General features: G+C 56.1%; 3 protein-coding genes across 3 annotated transcripts; 2 read left to right on the top strand and 1 right to left on the bottom strand.

Annotated features, from left to right (window-relative positions):
- Nucleotides 1-206: 206 nt before the first annotated feature.
- BNI4 (uncharacterized protein) lies at nt 207-1990 on the bottom strand (the record flags this gene model as incomplete). Its single annotated transcript, XM_083190818.1, has 4 exons — nt 207-254; nt 309-691; nt 743-1670; nt 1757-1990. The coding sequence occupies 4 exons, from the start codon at nt 1988-1990 to the stop codon at nt 207-209; spliced, it is 1593 nt and encodes a 530-aa protein (XP_083054677.1).
- A 7104-nt stretch (nt 1991-9094) lies between these two features.
- On the top strand, nt 9095-9950 carry ACO1O0_001330 (carbonic anhydrase family protein; the record flags this gene model as incomplete). Its single annotated transcript, XM_083190817.1, has 2 exons — nt 9095-9494; nt 9556-9950. 2 exons carry the CDS (start codon nt 9095-9097, stop codon nt 9948-9950), a joined length of 795 nt encoding a protein of 264 aa, XP_083054676.1.
- A 1302-nt stretch (nt 9951-11252) lies between these two features.
- YTA7 (chromatin segregase YTA7) lies at nt 11253-16505 on the top strand (the record flags this gene model as incomplete). The annotated part of the gene is made up of 4 exons (XM_083190816.1): nt 11253-11320; nt 11505-14445; nt 14499-14774; nt 14829-16505. 4 exons carry the CDS (start codon nt 11253-11255, stop codon nt 16503-16505), a joined length of 4962 nt encoding a protein of 1653 aa, XP_083054675.1.
- Between the last annotated feature and the right edge of the window lie 72 nt (nt 16506-16577).

The raw sequence follows: 16577 nt of genomic DNA, 5'->3' as shown, positions 1-16577 counted from the left end.
CCGCTGCCTCAAGCTCCCTGGAAAGCAAATATTAAGGGAGATATACGACTCAGTGGTCTAGATGTCGCACGACATGTAAAAGTGCAAAGTGACAAGAACGCCGTCACACCGTACTATGCTGTCCCTGAACGCCTGAATGGTAAATGTGGTCGAATACATGGTCTTGTGCGCCGGATTTATTCAATGACTTGAGTTGCCGTCCTTACTTAGAAGAAGTGCGTGTAGATCTTTGAGTTTTCGTGGACTTCCATTTCCTGTACCCATCTTGTTAGCATCGATACCCGATCCTATATGCCAGTAGTACGAACCATCTTGAACGTGTTGAGTTCCTCCTTGATCTGCTGAGCCAGCATGGGCGTGAGGCGGTTGCAGGTAGCAATCTCGCCACGTCGGTCATATTCTTGGCTCGGCCAGGTATCATAGAAGATAATACGAGGCGAAAAGGTGGCATTTCGCTTCGAGCCACCTTGTGGTGTTCCGGGGGTGCTCTGGCTGTTTTGACGCAGCCTCAAGGCACTCATAAAGTAATCCTCATTTCGGAGCGTCATTGAACTCGTCCTGCTGTGTCGCTGAACCTCATCATTTGGCGTGCTTGGGGCGCTCGAGTTGGGTGAGTCGCTGATGGCCGGGACACTAGGCAGATCCGGGGACCGGTCCACGGGGCGCAAAGACGGACTGGACGATCCAGAGCCTGGCAAAAAGTCAGCAGACGAATCCAATACTGCAGATTCAGCACACTCACGCTTCAAAATGCCCTTGCGGACAGCCGCAAGCACCTCGGCGCGCTCCTTATCGCCACCCACAATGCTCTTGCGGGAATGAGAGTTGTCCGTCCCGGAGCTCCCAGTTCGCTCATGGCCCATTTCGGGAACCTGGTTGGCATCAAGCGAGTTCCTCTCGAGGTGGGGGAAGGTATCGCTGCTTTGGGGCTCGGCGGACACATTGACTCTCTGGGCCTCAGCCTCAACAGTGACCATCGACACGGCAGCCTGGCTTCCTTCCTGGACTATAGGATCGGTTGAGGGGGCCCCGAGGACGGATTTCGGCCGGAACAGACCAGCCAGAGACCGGGTGCTCTTCTTCATCCCTCGGCCCATCTTCCGAATCATGATCGAAGCCGATGAGGCAGTTGATGAGATGGACAAGTTGTCGGTCGACCCGCCAAAGAACCGGCCGCCATAGATGCTGCTGCCAATGCCAGCGGCCTCTTGCGCCTCAGCGATACGGGCCTGCTCGGCATCGTAGGCCTCATCAGCATTCGGTTCCTTGTGAAGCTTGGACGATTCATTCCTCTCAATTGGCTCCACTTCACCAGCTGCCTTCCGAAGTTCCGCAGCGCTGCCAAAAGAAAACGCACGCCGCAGACGCGACGTCTTGCTCTTGGCCTTTCCACCCTTCTGATTGATAGCTGCCAGCTGCTTCGCCGCAGGCGAATCTAGGTTGCGCCCTGAAACGGCCGACGAGGATGGGCCTTCGGCCGAATCAGTCGCCATCGTCGCCGGCTTGGAAAGAGGCGACGGGTTAAGCGTGCGCTTGGTAACATCAGTGGAAGAGCCTCGCGGGGGGACTGCGACAGATTTTGGCTGCTCCTGCTTGTTGATAGGGGACTTGTCGTCACTTGGAGCCGAAGAGGGGTTGCCGGCGGGGGCTGTTGCATTGCGGTTGGCGGACTATGATTTGATCAAGGTTAGCGATACGACCTCGCCCCACTAGATTGGACAGTATCACGTCAATGAAAACAAGCGCCATGACTTACCGAGGGGCGTGAATGATTGCTACGGCTGGAGTTGACACTTCCAGAGCTGCCACTGCGAGAATGTGCCGAGTTGCCGGATACTGCTCGCAGCGCCTTGGGATCTGTGTCTACTCCCCTTGCAGCTGGCTCAGGCTGCAACTTCAGTGTAGTTGCAGGGTCTTGCGTGTGCATGCTCCGGCGCCTCAACGCCTTGGCCTCTGCTTGGGACTGCTGGTGAATATGCATGTCGTCCATCGACGTACCCGGAAGAGCGCCGTAAAAGCTGGCTGGTCGATTCGATCTCGAATTGTTGCCGATATTATAAAAATTGACCGTGTTGGGGAGGGTGGTCGTCGATGGGAGAGTGGCACTCTGTGAACGAGAATGGTTCCCGGGTTGGGGCTGACCACGCCTGTACCTGTCAGGGGCTGCCCTATTGGTGCTTCCGGGAGCCGTGGGAGGACTAGGGCCGCGATAGGGGGTGTTCAGGCTCGGTGTGCTCTGAAAAGCGTATTGCTGGACCGGAGTCGAACTCCCGCGGTAACCAGTAAAGGTGGCATTGCCATGGTAGGCAGCCCTGGGAGCCTGAGTAGAGTGGCCGAACTGAGGAATCGATTGTTGCTGGCCGGATGGCACTCTGCCAGTGGCAGAGGTCGGCCGAGTCTGAAGCATCGCGATTGGACTAGTCTCTTGTGAATATGTCTGGACCAACGCAGCCATAGCTTGCGTCTATGTACTTGTGGTATGTGGTTGTCGATCGAGCAACCAGCGGTCCGTGCAAGTATCAGCTCGATGGCAGTCGAAATAAAACAGGCTCGAATGAACTATCAAAAGATGGCGACTCGGAGTTGAAGAAAAAAAAAAGGAAAAAAAAAGAGAAGCCTATGAATAGAAACTCTCCCGTTAGTGGTTATTTCCACGTCAATATGTTAGGTGGTTCGACTTGGGTTTGTCCGGAATCATTTTCAGGAGAAATTCGACTCACCAGTGTAATTAGCGACGGTTTTTCCCCTTTAGTTTGGCAAAATCCAAGGAGAGCCAGAACGCAAGTGCAGGTTTTTTTTTGGGTGGAATCGTTTCCAAACGCGTGAAGATAGCGAATATATTATGTCGGCTGTGGGATTGGTGGACGCCAGCGGCCGCAGAGAATGTATGGTTGCCTGTTGGGAGGGACTGCTCGCTATCACCACGAGCAGGCTCAAAGCAGGGTAGATCCGAGGGCAAAGAGTGCCAGTAAAGACACACTTTCAGCCCTGGTGGTTTGTTTCGGGAGTATACACGGTCGGGTTTGTCGGAGAGCTAGGAGACGAGAAGCTCGATCACGGATACGGGATTGCCACTAGGAACGCGTCGGTGGGGAGCTGTGGTGGAAGATGCTGAACAGCGGCCCGAAAACAATCGTTGAAAGCGGTGAGAGAGTCGAGGCAGCTAGTAAAAGGCGAAGGCAACGCTGACGACAAAATAAATCCAAAGAAACACACAGTGCTGGCAGTCGCTGAGCTTTTGTCGATACTTCTGGGGAGGTAAAAAGGGGGCACGGCAAGGAGGATGGGATGCTCTGCTCAGGGGGGAAGGATGAGGCGAAAATGCGGGCGAGGAGAAAGAGAAAATAGAGAAAGCAAGAAGAGGAGGGATAGACGAGGCGAGGACTAAAAGGGAAAGGGAAAAGAAGGTCGAGAGGTGACGACGGTGTTGATGGTTGGCACAAGGAGAGAGACCTCGAGCGAGAAGGTGAGAAGAGGGCGAGCAGGCCAGGCCGGAGCAGACGGGAGACTGGCCAGAGAATGGGGTGGAACTTCTTGCGTCTCCTCCAGGTTGCCAGGCTCTCAGTCCCAGGGAGGTCGGTCCCCTGCGAGCGACCACCAGCGCAGCACTACTATAGTACAGTGCAGCAGCACTGAGGGAGTGGAGGGCCGCCACCCACCAGTCAGGAGCCGCTATGGGAGGCCTTGGCTCCAGGATACTCCTCGCGGGCCCTAGAGCGCTCTAGGGTGGAGCAGCCCCCTAAACAAATCCCTGTGGGGCCGTCCTCCCCATGCGTTAGTAGGCGATGCACATCAGTCGAGAATGCGCGAAGGGAGACAGCAGGACCGTAATCTTTCAACCTGGAAGAGGAGGTGTCTGGGGGGCCGTCTGGCTGCCATGCCGCCTCGACGGGTCCAGTTCGTCCTCTGCCTCTTCCGGGCAATTGGCGATGACGCGGTTCACTAGCTGCTGCGGCCCGGCTCAGGGTGGTTTTTTTTTTTTCCCCTTCCCACGACACCTGTGTCTCTGGCTGGCATCACCTCGCAGCCGTGGGTAAACAGCCGACCCTCATTCTTGGAGGTTGCCCCGTGCTCTCGTGTTGGTGGTGCAGGGGGGGCCACGGGCGCGTTTTATTGGACCGTTACCTGCCGATGGCATTGAGTTGACCTGCGCTAAAACATCGACCCTTGAGCGGGACGCAGATGCGGTGGAGGACCTGGAGTTCGAGAACGAGGAATCCTCGTGAGCATTCTGGCAACAAAAACGAGGACAACACACGCCGGCGTCAGTGACGGCATCGACGTCACAGCATGCCGCACAATAGATAACATAATAATAACACGGTACTCCGAGGGACGACGTCGGCGAGCATCAGCCTCTGGTCTCAAGGTCGCCAGTCGTGCGACAAGGTTACGAGCATGCTTGTGAAGTTGTGCACACGCGGCATGTCCAAGCCTGGTTCGGCGAGCCAGCAGCAATACGACGCTGGGGTTCGCTGGGGATGCAATTCTGGCCTGAGCTGCTCATCTATCAAATAAATTCGGGGTTTAATAATTATTAAGTACGAGTACTATTATTCCCCGTGTGTTCTTCGCTGGCATCTGCAAACAAACAATCTCATCAATGTGAAGGCAAGTGCAATCTTCTGCTGACAGCCTGGAAAGTCGCTACATGCGTCCTCTGCCCCTTTCTAGTATCCCACTCATCAACCACAGCTGCACAGCGAGATTGGAGTTCTACTCGACCGTATTAACATGTGTTAGTATCACTTGCTCATAATACTTCATACTCACTCCCATAAATCTCCCTTGACAAGTTGAGTCCGTTGTACATGGACTCGGTCCTGAGCCAATCCATGCCAATCCGTGCCAGCATCTGTTTCTCCTTGTCTCTCGCGGCCTCTTGTCTGAATTCTTGACGAGCACACGTCCGATGATAAGCATGGTGCCACACCCTCTCTTCCCCTATTCGCTACCACCCTCCTGCTGCAGCGTAAAGCACAACAGATTGCTCGCAGGAAGCTGCATATTAGTGCTCGTAGCAACAGACCATCCGGAATCATAGCGGTTTCCGGCGACGTTCTCGCAACTGCACTTGACGCAGCCACTCGATGATACCGAATAGGGTTGGGCTTGCAGCATGAGCGACTCACGAGACATCGCTAGTAGTGATGTTTCCAACCGCGCCCGAATCCGTTGAACGCACCAACACAAGCGGGTGAGGATCAGCGGGAGGACTCAAAGTCAATTCCAGCACACAGCAGCTGCAAAAATGCAACAAGGCGGACGCCACCGTCATCGGCCGCTCCTCGACACTGGGATCGCGTACATACTGAGCATCTTTTCAGCGCACGGCATGCAAAGCCATGGTCTGTTCCGAGTCCCTTTTTGCCTTTCCACGCCTCCCTAGCTCCCAAGATGGACATTTTGCCGATCAATCTCGCGCCACCATCATATCCAGAGGTAATTAAATCTACGGGTAACCATAGGAGATACCCGAATACTACTCGTACTTAATTACTCCATGCTCCTTGTATCTCCGGGCAAGACTGTCTGCCACAACCGGGGAAGCGAATCCCCGGACTTGGCATTGACCGGGTCTGAGATTGGATCCCCAGCCTCGCCGATGTTCAGAACAAAGTGCGCGTGCGAGATGCGACGGCTCATGGGGGGGACAACAGAATACTCGTATGCACCTCTAATCTCGCGAAGCAACCACCTGCCGCGACGAAACGGCATTGACCCTGGGCAGTTTGGATGAAACAGGTCAGCAAGAATGAATCTTGTCTTGCACACATGGGAGGGTGAGACACGCGTGCACCGAGGGGCAACCCGTTCATATGATTCATCTGAATTAACCGATCTTTACATAGTAATACGACCTTGTGCTCGTACATGATTTAGGGCCGCCTCGCGACGAGACTACTCGTACGAGTACTAGGTACCAACATTGCCCAGGGTAAACCCAAGGTATTCTTCGCCATTCCACCCCGCACATAATCAGCACCCCAGTTCTACGAGACGAAAGAGGCAACTTCAAGGGCTCCCTTGTAATTGTGGGAGAAACCCGAGGTTTACCTATCGTCATGACGCCTGTCGGCAAGCAAGGGTGCTACCAAGCTTTCGAGACGTACCCTAGACCCTTGACTTTGGTCAGTCCTCCCTAACAATCCATCCATCCACCACGATGCTTCGGTTCGTTCCGAGGTTGTACAATGAAAAATCCACAAAGCTTGGTGGCTGAGAGCCCACGATCAGGTGGGCCTTGGCATGCATCAGGCTGATTTCACTTTTCAAAAGGGTGGGTTGCGATCGATGGTGTGTCCGATGAAAGCTCCCTACTAGAGTAGTGCCTAACCAATGAACAAGCTCTCAAGTCTCAATATCTTAAGTCTCGAATACTACATAATAAATGAAAAAAACAATACCTAGCTAATTGATATCAAATAACTAGACCTGTCGCTGGTGGTATTCATGAATGAGATTCTAGAGATATCGACTCGAGGTTACTAGATATATACTTAACCACCATCACTGTCGTGTTACATACGTAATAGTACTTGTACAGTACTGCCCAGCATCTGGGTATCGTATAGACGAGGTTTCAAGGCGACAAAACCTCCATACAACATCCAGACTGACTCTGCCAAGAGCACCTAGAGGAAGCTGAGAGAATCTTCAGCAACTCGATTTGAGCTCATGGGTGACGCTATCGCAAGGCAGGAGCGAGCCGGGCACCAATCTCGATGGAGGAAGAACGATCAAACAACAGAGGAATCCAATATATTAATAGAAGAACTCGGACGTCGAAATCACTCCACCTACATTACCCCCACGATACCTGAGCACTCCGGGAGGGCTATCGAACCCATCTGCCTAGGTCGCTGCAAGCAATATCTCTTGTTTGTGTGACCACCTAGAATACTCGACGGAGGGTGGCAGTGTCAGCAAACCGGATCACTGCCAGGAAGCCTCGAGCTCAATAAATATCCCGGAGCCTCCATTTTGCGGTTCACGAGGGCTCATCACTGTTGCCGTTATCCTATCACGCGTTCTCGCTGTCCGGGATCCTTTGGTGTAGCGGGTGTTTAGTTGAGCTTGGTACTCCCCGGAATGGCCGCCGGGCTGGACTCGAGGCCAATTATTTTGCCTGCCCTTTCGTCCTGCACAGAAGTTTAGTAGGACGGATCTCTATATTCCTCAACCCGAATCTTGCCTGTATATACGTCATCGCTCTCAGGTTGTGAAACCCACCGTTTGGCAAATACGTGGTGTTGCCTGGTAGGTGCTCTTTTAACCATTGGATGCCCCCAGATCCTCGGTTAGATGCTCAAAACCTGAGGTAGACTAGTAAGAAGCTCATGAAAGCATGTTAGACCTCAACCGCGATCTAGACCAACCATTGGGTCATTTTCAAGTCGATAGTGACGTTTCCAACTATAATGAGGCCGAGCTACTCGAGAGCTTTTGCGGGAAGACCGATGGGATCCCACTGCTGGGGACCGACCGTGACGCCATCAGATGTGACCGGTATTATCCCACAGAAATGATCGAGTTTGTCGCTAGGGCCTGATGTGGTAACATGTGACGAAAGCATCCGCACAATTCCCCAAAGAAGGCTGTAAGGTCGAGTCTAACTTCACCCGTATCCTGAAATTACTAACCAGTTTATTGAAAACAAAGAGATTTAATAGAAAACAAGCGTTTAATTGTTTCACTCTTGCTATACTGAGGAAGCTAGCCGATTGGAGCCTTGCTGCAACTTGTAAGTTCTGATGATCCCGAGCGCCAAAGGGGACTGCCCGGCTCTATAGGTACATGCACAACTGCCTCTGGATTGCCAAAACCACTCAGCTTGGCTACTGGCGCCGTCTTTGTGACCGTCCGAAAGTCAGCTGGTGCCAAGACAAAAGGACGGCGGCGGTTACGTACGACTACGCGCTCTACACGTGAAGCTGAGCAGCTCGGGGACCTCGATCGCACCCGTGGGCTTTTTGGATCATGGCTTACATGTTGATTGGAGAAAACCGACGAGTTGCCTGCGGCCACGGTCCGTCCAGTAATCGGAAGTCGTGGGACCTCGGGAGGGCTAACGGGGCTCACGGCATAATATGTATCACAAGTACGGATGATACAGGGTTCTCCGTGCGGATACACAAGGCGGCATCTACGGACTAACGAGGCAATCTACCCGAGAAGTGCTAATAACTCCGAGGGCGTCATTATGATTGATTCCCCTTTTTATTAGCCGTTGTGACTGAGACCATAAGTAGAGTTTTCCGATCATCTAGAGTCACTATCATCCGCCCTAATTACTATCTATTTCCGAAAGGTTTCCAAAAGGGGGAGCGCGCAACGTTGTCGAGACGGAGTTGGACCCGAGTTGGGCATGGCACGATTTCGCCCCTAGTTTGTGGAACGAAGCAATGCTCATTAACCCACAGCCCATGCACCAAAAGTCCAGAACTCGGGGACCCTAGCAAATCGCTGCCCCGAAGTTCCGGATGGCGCAGAAGCCCACGTTCCACCACAACAAGACCACAAGAAGGTGTCGCTGCGCTTGTAATATTTATCCCGCAGAATTCTCCCCTCATGGGAGACTGGCTTTCGGCCTTTCGGCGTCTGACCTCATACTTATAGCAGCCGGTCGGGGTTAATAGACTGGACTGCGTCTATACACGTTGTTTGTAGCACTCGACGCGCCTCGAGAGTCTCCACATATGGAATCTCCCCTACTGACCGGGGTCATGATCATTGTTATCGCTCATTAGGCACTCAAGTGGCGCCTGTGGCTTCCCAAACGAGCGGTTGGCTGCAGCTGACAGGCTTTTTGAGGTTGCAACTTACCCTTTTCATCCTCTGTCACACACCCTAGTTAGCCGATGGAGAAAACAATGTTGTCAGCCTGCCGTTGCGGCGTTGGATGGCTGTAACACGCCACTCCAGGCCCTGAATTTATTATGACAAGAGGTGTTTAATGGAGCCTGTGGCCCTCACGAACCTTGTCCATCTGCTTCTTCTCCTTCCTCATACCGTGGTTTGGGATAATACTCATCAATTTGCCAATATGAAGACGGTGGCCGCCTTTATCTCCTTTGCCTCTTTGGCCTGCGCCATGTGTCATTATGGCACGACGCTGGCTCCTCGAGGTACCATTGTTGCCCGTGCGAAGAGCAAGTACGGCTACAATGGGCTGGATGGTCCCCTCAACTGGCACGGGCTGAGCCCCAAGAATGAGCGTTGTGCCCTGGGGACCAACCAGTCTCCCGTCAACATTGTTTCCGGGTCATACAGCACTATCCACGGCTCGTCATTTAACCTCGAGGTCCCCGACTACCCTGACGGCGCTGAGTTCGAGAACCTAGGGACCAACGTTCAGGTTTTTGTCAATGGCTCGGCCGCTGTAGGAGGCAAGGACTACGCCGTCCAGCAGTTCCACTTCCACACTCCTAGTGAGCACCGCATCGACAGCGTGTACTACCCGATGGAGGTCCACTTTGTCATGCAGGCGGATGGTAGGTGTCTCCCTGCCTGACCAGAGATATCGAACGGTGGAGCTGACACTTGATGTTATAGATGAATCTCTTGCCGTAATTGGTCTCATGATTGAGGTTGCCACCGACTCCGAAACCCCCAGCGACGCGATGAGTGCTTCTCTCGCCAACGTGGATGAGATTCCCGCGGCTGGCGACGTTACCACCACTGCGCCCCTGGACTTTAGCCGTCTCCAGCGGCATATTTCCAAGTCGGACGTCTTCAGCTACGCCGGCTCCCTGACCACCCCCCCCTGCGATGAGGGGGTCGACTTCAACGTCGTGGCCGAGCCCGTCTTTGTCGACGTGGCCACCTTCCGCGCCGTCAAGGGCGTCCTCAAGTTTAACAGTCGCTACACCCAGAACGTCCCCGGCCAGATCAACCTCCTCGACAATGCCCGCGACGTCCTCGACAGCGAAGGCCACGATGATCACTGATTGACATGGGGGAGGGAGACATTTCATATTACCTGGTGTTTTGTGCGGTGCATTTTTGGGTGCCTGGGGGCATGTCTGAAAAAAGTATATAGTAATGGGTTTGTGATGCATGGCGAGGGATGTTTTGGATGGGGATTCATGAATGACCCTAAATTGGCTTGTGAACATTTTGCATGAAGTCGTCGGCTGTGAAAGCTGAGCTCGGGTGGTTGGCATTCGTGGAACAGTCCTGCGAGGGTGAATTTGGTTTGAGTGAAGTTGGCGTCAACGGGCGGTGCGATGGGTCAAATATGGGCTACTGCTAGTAGTATGTACGAAGGTACGGATGCTTCGTAGGTGCCAATGGATTTGGTGCCGACGGGTCGGAATACTAGCCTTTCCTCGAAGAGGTTTAAGACATGATGTTGTGCAGGAGTTCGAACGATGGCCATGATCCAACGGTCGGGAGCGACTTGCCGACATGAAAGGTGGGCCTCACCTCACCTCACCTCGCCTGACCTTGAGCCTTGGAGGGCAAGTGGAGCCTGGGAGATGTCCAATTGTTGGTGCCTTACAGGTTAGGCGCCAAGGTTTGGGACCACGAGGCTTCTTGGGGCCCCTTGGCGCGGCGGTTGAACCATCAGCCCTACGACGAACTCTCGACTTGAGCCGCAGTCGCAATGCATCTGCCATGGCGTCATTGCATGAAGATCCGGGGAAACATGTTCAAGATTGGGCATCCTGGAGGCGAGCTCATTGTGCGTGCGGAAATGCCCTGGGCGGGCTCAAAATGGCCTGCATCTGTCCTGTACAACTACCTGAGAGGATTCCCGAGCAAATAATGGCAAAATTGGCCACTTGTGGGATGTGCGGTCGTGAAATGCTGGGACTCATCTTTCGAGGTTGAATTCGAGCAAAGACGTGTTTGATTTGGGGTGGTGGGCGGTCTGGCGGAGATGTGGTGCTTTCCCCTGGTTTGATGTTTTGCTGGCGGCGGTAGGTAGTGAGAAAAAGTGGGGTGGATTGGTCAGAAACCCGGCGTGGACCAACCAAGTCCAACCATCATCACCTTACTCACCCACTCACAGAGGAGCCAGCTGCACGTGAGAGACGTGCTTTGCTGGGCACAATCGCGACCACGACCACGACACGCGAATCCCTCAGCCAAACCCATCACACTTGCCACCCCCGTGCTGCGTTGCTGTCGCGTCCGAACTCGCAGCACCTTTGCGCCCTGTGGCATTGACGCTGGTTGTCGGGTCAGTGCTGCCCGTCGTCTTTGTTCGCTGGATGCCTTTGCTGGCCCCTGCGACGCCTCACCCCATGTGCGAGCGAGTGCCACACCTGGTCCCTCTACGAATAGCTTTGTGCACTGCCCATCTCAACCCACGGTGAGTATCCTGCGTCGTCGTTCTGCTCTCCCATGTTATACCTCGTGGCCCTGTTTTCCAATCGCCCAACCTGCGTTCACGGCGGCTGACACTCTCTTGCTCAGCCGGGTCTGAACCGACGGCTTCAGCCCCCCCCGTCAGAGCCCCGAGCCCAGACACGCCCTTCGCTTTCCAACATTCGAAGCCCCCACAAGCCTGCTCTCAAGATGGCTAGCAAACGCAAGAGGCAGCTCGAGGACTTCGACCCCAACAAATCCGACTCGGGCGATGAAAACTTTGATCCCTCCGAGGCTAGGCCGCGCAAGAGCTCCAAGAGGCGGCGTGATTCGGCGCGGCCCAGGCCTAGCCGTAGGAGGGGCAACCGCTACCGCGGCTCCGATATTGATGACGATGACGAGGAGCTGTCCGACAGCCAGGAGGAGTCCTTCGCGGAGGACCCCTCCGACGAGGAGGACGACTCGGCCCCCGTGAACGCCGCCGGACGCAGGGCTCGGAAAGTCACAACCCAGCAGCACAACTACAAGGAGAGCAGCGAGGACGAGGAGGACGAGATTAGCGCTGGGTCGGACGGCGTGGCCGAGGAGAAGGCCCAGGCTAAGCCCCGGGGCCGGCGCCTAGTTAAGCTCAAGGTCCCCAAGGCTGCAGCAGCTGCTGCTCCACGTAGAGCGACACGAGCCACCACCGAGGACGCCGACGACTTTGTCGAGCTGTCCAACTCAGGCCGGCACGCCGTTGCCTCGCGCGACTCGCGCAGCAAGAGCCCGGAGACGGCCGCGCGGAGCACCAGGTCATCGCGTGGCATGAAGGGCGTGAAGAACGCCCCCGAACCAATAGAGGAGGCCACACAGGAGAGCAGCATTAAGGAAGCGCACGACGATGATGACCTAGACGAGCTCTCCCGGGACCATGACGTAGTGGAGAAGAAGGAGGAGGAGGACGATGAAGAGATGGTAGAGGCTGCAAATGTCGAGGGTGCTGACGAGGATGCACCGGCCGAAGACGGAGAATTAGCTGCAGAGAAAGATGCGGACGCCTCTGCGGACGCTGCTGCTGATGCTGATGCTGATGCTGCTGCCGAAGACGAGGACGAAGATGAGGACGAAGATGAGGATGATGTGCCAATCACCCGCCGCACGCGTGGGTCCCGATCCAAGGCTGCTGCTTCTGCTGAGCCGACAACCGAAGCGGACGAAGCAGATACGGGGAGACCACGGCGTCTGACTCGGAGGTCTGGCCTCCGAAAGTCTACGAAGGAACCTAGCAGCGACTTTGAGCCTGGAGAGGATTCAGACGAACCAATGTCGGCAGGGGAGAACGGCCAGGAAGACGAGGTCGACAGCCCCACACCCCGGGGCCGGGCTAGTCGGCGAGGGGTCCGCTCCGGCCGATCTTCACGTCAACGTGGGGCTGACTCTGCCGATGAGGAGCCCGATTTTGACCTGGACGAGCTCAACGAGGAGGCGCGCGAACTCCGGCAGGATTCCCGGCCTCGCCGTCGCCGGGCTCGAGAGCAGTCTCCGATCGTGTACCAGGAAAAGAACCGTCGGTCCCGGGCCAAGGTTAATTACTACATGCCCCCTCTGACGTCTACTATGATCGAGGAAGAAGAGGCAGACCCTGCGCCAACCCCCTCGCGGTCGCGTCGGGGCCGTGGAGCCGCCTCATCGGTATGGGAGCGCAATCTCAATACCACTTTCGGACCCTTTGGTGGTGGTGGCGGCGCTGGCGCTCTCCTCACAGGCCCCTGGGGCACCGGTGCTGCTGGAGGTGTCGACTCGGACAGTAGCGACGATGAGATGATGACCCGATCCAACGTTGCTGGCAATGTTGGCATGACCCCGACTTCTGCGGCCCCCGGGGGCCTGATACCTGGAGGACAGGGGCTCGCCGCAGAGCCTGTGGGCGCCACGCCCAATGTTGGCAAGATCAAGGACCGCAAAGCACTGGCCGACGCTGACCCCCTGGGAGTTGACATGAATGTCGACTTTGGCAAGGTCGGAGGCCTGCAGGGCCACATTGACCAGCTCAAAGAAATGGTCCAGCTGCCTCTGCTGTACCCGGAGCTCTTCACCAAGTTCCACGTCACGCCGCCCCGGGGTGTCCTGTTCCACGGCCCTCCTGGTACCGGTAAAACGCTGCTCGCCCGAGCGCTCGCCAACTCGGTCGGCTCCGGCGGACGCAAGATCTCGTTCTACATGCGCAAGGGCGCCGATGCGCTCTCCAAGTGGGTGGGCGAGGCTGAGAAGCAGCTCCGGCTGCTCTTCGAGGAGGCGAGGAAGACACAGCCGAGTATCATCTTCTTTGACGAGATTGACGGGCTGGCCCCCGTGCGCTCAAGCAAACAGGAGCAGATCCATGCCTCCATCGTCTCTACTTTGCTTGCTCTGATGGATGGCATGGATGGCCGTGGTCAGGTCATCGTGATTGGCGCCACTAACCGCCCTGACAACATCGACCCTGCCCTCCGCCGGCCTGGCCGCTTCGATAGGGAGTTCTACTTCCCACTCCCCGACGTAGCAGGCCGCCGATCCATCATTGACATCCACACCAAGGACTGGGGCTTGTCTGAGCGGTTCAAGAGCTCTCTGGCCGAGCAGACCAAGGGCTACGGAGGTGCGGATCTTCGTGCCCTGTCGACGGAGGCTGCCCTCAATGCCATCCAACGCACCTATCCTCAGATCTACTCTTCGCAGGAGAAGCTCGTGGTCAGGCCAGATAAGATCAGCGTCCACGCGTCAGACTTTATGATGGCCATCAAGAAGCTGATTCCGTCATCCGAACGTTCGGCTACCTCTGGTGCTCAGCCTTTGCCCAGGTCCGTCGAGCCGTTGTTGTGCGAGCAGCTCAAGACGGCCAAGATGGCCCTCGACGAACTGCTTCCCCGTAAGAAGAAGATGACAGCTCTGGAGGAGGCCATGTACGAGCAGTTTGACGACGATGATCACGGCTTTGGCCGAGAGGCTCTGCACCAGGAATTTGAGCGGTCGCGAGTATTCCGTCCTCGCTTCCTTATTTATGGCGACCACGGCATGGGTCAAGGGTATCTGTCAGCCGCCATCCTGCACTACCTTGAGGGAGTCCATGTACAAAACTTTGATCTTCCGAGTCTCCTGGCCGATGGACGGGTAAGTCATGAACTTTCACCATTGGGGTCTCAGGTTTGCTAACACCATCGCAGCCAATGGAGCAAGTGATTGTTGGGCTCTTCACCGAGGTCCGGCGCCACAAGCCCAGTGTTATCTACATCCCGAACATCGAAGCCTGGTATGCCACGCTTCATGGGTCGATAGCCCTTGTCACGTTCCAGACCATGTTGAGGTCAATCCCCGCGACTGACCCAATCCTGCTTCTTGCCACCGCAGAGTGTGAAAGGGGTGAACTACCAAAGGACCTAGCTCGCGATTTCTTCGGCTTCTCTCGGAAGAACCGCATGGAAATCCCACGTCCACAGGCAGTAAGTATAGTGATGACTCTGACTATAGGGGCACAGTGCTGACCCAGGCAACAGGAAAATCGCCGACTGTACTTTGCAACGACGCTGGACTACATCAAGAAGAAGCCTGGGGAATTCCCCGACCCGGAGAACCGCAAGAAGAGGGTTCTGGAGGAGCTCCCCCTGGCGCCAAGGGTGGAGCCTAAGCCCCCGACCAAGGCGGAGAAGAAGGCGATCCAGAAGAGGGATCACCAGTTGCTCAATGGTTTGAAGATCCAGCTGCAGCCAATCATGGATCAGATCAACCGCAAGTACAAGAAGTTCAGGCAGCCGGTCATCCCGCAGGCCCAGATCGAGTACCTGTTTGCCGAGGCCGATCCCAACTTTGTGCGGGCCGACCTCACAGAGGGCCAGGTGCGGCCGTTCGAGATTGTCAAGGACAAGCATGGCAATGATGTCCTGAGGGACACTGCAACAGGAAAGAGCTACTACAATCTCGAGACGACGACCATCGAGGAGCGCCTGTCGAATGGCTTCTATGCGCGCCCCAAGGACTTCTTGTTCGACATCAAGGCCCTTGCCAAGGATGCCAAGAACATTGGAGACAAGGAGCGCACCCTCAAGGCGAACGAGCTCCTGAGCAATGTGGAAGTCGATGTCGCTAGCATCGAGACCAGCACTTCGCACATTGACTGGGAGGGGCTCTACCAGCGACAGCTGGAGCGGGCCAAGGAGCAGGCTGAGAAGGAGCGCAAGAAGAAGGCGATGCAGTCCATTGTCGACAGGGTGCAGTCAGACCTCGGCGCCCCCGCTAGCTACGACAGCGACTCCCAAGGGCCCGTCACTCTGGGGGCGATGGTTCCCGGATCGCGCACCATGGCTCGGTTCCAGGTCAAGAGTCCACCCGCACACGCAGGGGATGGCTCTGTGCAGGAACCGCACCCTCTTGGAAACGGGATTTCGAATCCCTCCGGGGGCGACGTGCAGATGAGCGGAGTCGACGACGAGACGCAGGCGACGTCTGACATGGCTCCTCCGCCCAAGTCTCAAACGGGGATGACGCAGATATCGCAGAGGTCAGCAGTCACCACGCTGCCGCCCGGCGTGTCTCTGTCTGCCGTCATCAACGAGGCCTCGACGACTAAGACGTCGGATCCGTCGACCCACCGGTCCTCGAACTGGAGCACTCAGCTGACCAACGGCAACCACGGAGAGCAGCATGGAGGCGGGAATGGCGACCACGACAACGACGTCGACATCCCCGACACGGCGCCGCTGCCAAGCCAAGTCACGTCAAGCAGCGAGCCTTGGATGCACTCGCAGGCACAAGCCGCACGGGCAAACATGAGTGGCAGCCCAACCTCGTCGTCGCAGCTGCAGGGCTACCCACGGACGCCCACAACAAGCAGGAGCCACGGCCTGGGGATAGGGAATCTGCTGAACGAGGGCCAGGGCGACGAGCACCACACGAGTCGCAACTCGGGTTCGTCCGGGTCGCAGCCAGTGGGGATCGAGAGCTCCATCGAGGCGGCGCTCGAGGAGATGAGGGACAGGACGGGCGGGTGCACGATTGAGCAGCTGGAGCAGATCAACCGGGAGCTGATGGACGAGATCTGGCGGGGCCGCAACGAGTGGAACCGGCAGAAGGTCCTGATCAACGTGAAGAGTGTGTTCAACCAGTCGATTGGGGACATTGACGACAACCAGGGCATGGGCCCGCTGAGCCAGAGGCAGAACCTATTGGGCGTCTAGAAGAATGGTCTGACGAACGGACTGGCGGGGGAGGCCTGAATAATACCAGGTGCCTCAGAGGCCCAACACGCC

This window comes from Amphichorda felina, assembly GCF_050947745.1.
Source record: "Amphichorda felina strain 45539 chromosome Unknown scaffold_1, whole genome shotgun sequence".
Taxonomy (NCBI): Eukaryota; Fungi; Ascomycota; class Sordariomycetes; order Hypocreales; family Bionectriaceae; genus Amphichorda; species Amphichorda felina.
This window is presented reverse-complemented; position numbering and strand designations above follow the sequence as displayed.